General features: G+C 42.6%; 1 protein-coding gene across 1 annotated transcript; it reads right to left on the bottom strand.

Annotated features, from left to right (window-relative positions):
• Positions 1-947: 947 nt before the first annotated feature.
• LOC138916501 (olfactory receptor 5A1-like) lies at positions 948-1,904 on the bottom strand. Its single transcript, XM_070229139.1, has one exon. The coding sequence runs from the start codon at positions 1,902-1,904 to the stop codon at positions 948-950; it is 957 nt and encodes a 318-aa protein (XP_070085240.1).
• Positions 1,905-2,304: the final 400 nt, after the last annotated feature.

Genomic DNA, 2,304 nt, shown 5'->3' with positions numbered 1-2,304 from the left:
AGCAATGGGTTTGGATAGAAGAGAGCAAGAGGAACTCAGAGTGTGGTGATCAAAAGGGAGACTAAGCTGTGAAGTGGAGTCAGGTGCTGAACTGGTAAAGGAATGACATGGTTGAAATCAAGGAAATACAGACCTAGTAGGCACTTTAGGTGACAGAGACTGGGAAGAGAAGAGTACGGATGTGATATCATGGGACACAAATTTTCCAGGCCCCTACACAGCTCAGATAGAAATGGCGGAAAAGGGTAATGTACTTTGGTACATTTTGTTTAGAAAATTATTCAGTAGCCATAATGGGAATCCAACAGGGATACCTTGGAGAGAATGTTTAATGGAGTAAAAAGGCATCTTGTTTTGTAAAGTACCTCAACTATACATAGTGTATCTTTTTTGGATCCTGCCATATACTAGTAATAAGAGTTATACACATGTACAACTTCAGGGCTGTTTGTTGTTGAACACGGAAGGCAGCATTTGGGCAGAGTATGGGCTCTGGAGTCAGGAGGACCTAGGTCTGAATGGGATTCCTGCCCCTTACTTTCCGTATAACGCTGGGCAAGTCATTTTTTCTTCCTAGGACCTCATTTCTTCATTTGTAACATAGGGATAGTACTATTTGCATCATAGCACTGCAATGAGTATTTTATTAAATAGCTTTTGTGCCTCATATATGTTAAGTACCCAATAAAATGCGGTTGCTGTAATACTAATTGTGAGAATCCCAGGGAGATTATTTTTGTGCAATAATCATTTCCCCTTTTTGGCTATCCATGGTGGGGTCAGTGGACAGATCACCAGGGGGAACAGTGAGAAAAATTTGGCAGGAGGAGCCTCCATTTCCAAATATGCACACAAAATGTACCTCTTGCCTAAGCCAGAGGTGGAGGTAGATATCATGTGTTATATAAGTCTCTGTCAGTTTGGAGAAATATGTTTTCAATCATAAACTAGGAAAACACTTTCTTATTCTCCAACAACTTCCACAGGGCATCTTTGATCTCTTTGTTCCTCAAACTGTAGATTAGAGGGTTCAGCATGGGGATCACCAGTGAATAGAACACAGACACCACCTTGTCCCTGCCAAGAGAGTAGCTGGAGCTGGGTCGCAGGTACATGAAAAGGGCTGTCCCAAACAGCAGAGTCACCACCATCAGGTGTGAGGCACATGTGTTGAAGGCTTTCCTTTGGCCTTCCACTGAATGGATCTTCAAGACAGCAGCAACTATGTAACTGTAGGAGATGATGAGGATGAGGAATGATGTTCCCCCAATAGTGACCACTACAAGAAAATTCACCACTTGACTGAGGAACGTGTCAGAGCAAGAAAGCGCTAAGACTGGTGGGAGGTCACAGAAGAAATGGTTGATGATGTTGGGTCCACAGAAGTGGAGCTGAAATATAGAGCAGGCCTGGATCAGGGAGCTCAGGAAGCCACTGAAATATGCCCCAATCACCATGTGTGTACAGAGACCCTGGGACATGATGGCAGTGTAGAGCAGGGGACTGGAGATGGCTGTGTATCGATCATATGCCATAGCAGTCAGGAGAAAGCACTCAGTTAGACCTATGCCAACAAAAAAAAAGAACTGAGCAGCACAACCCAAGAATGATATGGTCTTCTGCTCCTGGAAGAAGTCAGTGAGCATCTTGGGAGCCACTGTGGAGGAGTAACAGATGTCAATGAAGGACAAGTTGCTGAGGAAGAAATACATGGGTGTTTGCAGACGGGTGTCACTTCTGATTAGAAAGATGAGGGCCAGGTTCCAGGAGAGGGTCACAAGATAGAAACCCAGGAAGGTCACAAAGAGCAGGACCTGGAGTTCTGGATGGTCTGCAAATCCCACGAAGATGAATGTGATCACTGATGAGCTGTTCCAGGCCTTAGTTGTGGACGTGTTTCCCATGGACCACAATGACAAGATGCAGATCTGGGATAATAATGACAATCTGCATTACAGTGGTATCAACAAATAATTAAAAAATATGTGAGAGGGAGGGCAAAGTATTACAGAGGATTACAACTTTATGCAAAGATTCTCTCTCTTTCTCTCAGAAGGCAATTATAGTCATTGTCTTAAATATTTGCTTTTTAATATAGCATGGTTGATATGAGCTTAAACTTTGGATTCAGACTTCCTGTGATCAAGTCCTGCCTCTACCAATTAGCAGCTGTGTTATTTTGGGTGATATGTATATCATCTCTAGGCTTCAATTTCTTTTTCTTTAAGACAGATGACAGGATCAATGTCATACATTTATTTTAAGAATTAAAATAAGGCAAAGTTTGTAAAGTGCCTGATACAT

The sequence above is a fragment of the Equus caballus genome, chromosome 12 (assembly GCF_041296265.1).
Source record: "Equus caballus isolate H_3958 breed thoroughbred chromosome 12, TB-T2T, whole genome shotgun sequence".
Lineage (NCBI taxonomy): Eukaryota > Metazoa > Chordata > Mammalia > Perissodactyla > Equidae > Equus > Equus caballus.
The sequence above is the reverse complement of the archived record's forward strand: the minus strand, read 5'-3'. Positions and strand labels throughout refer to the sequence as shown.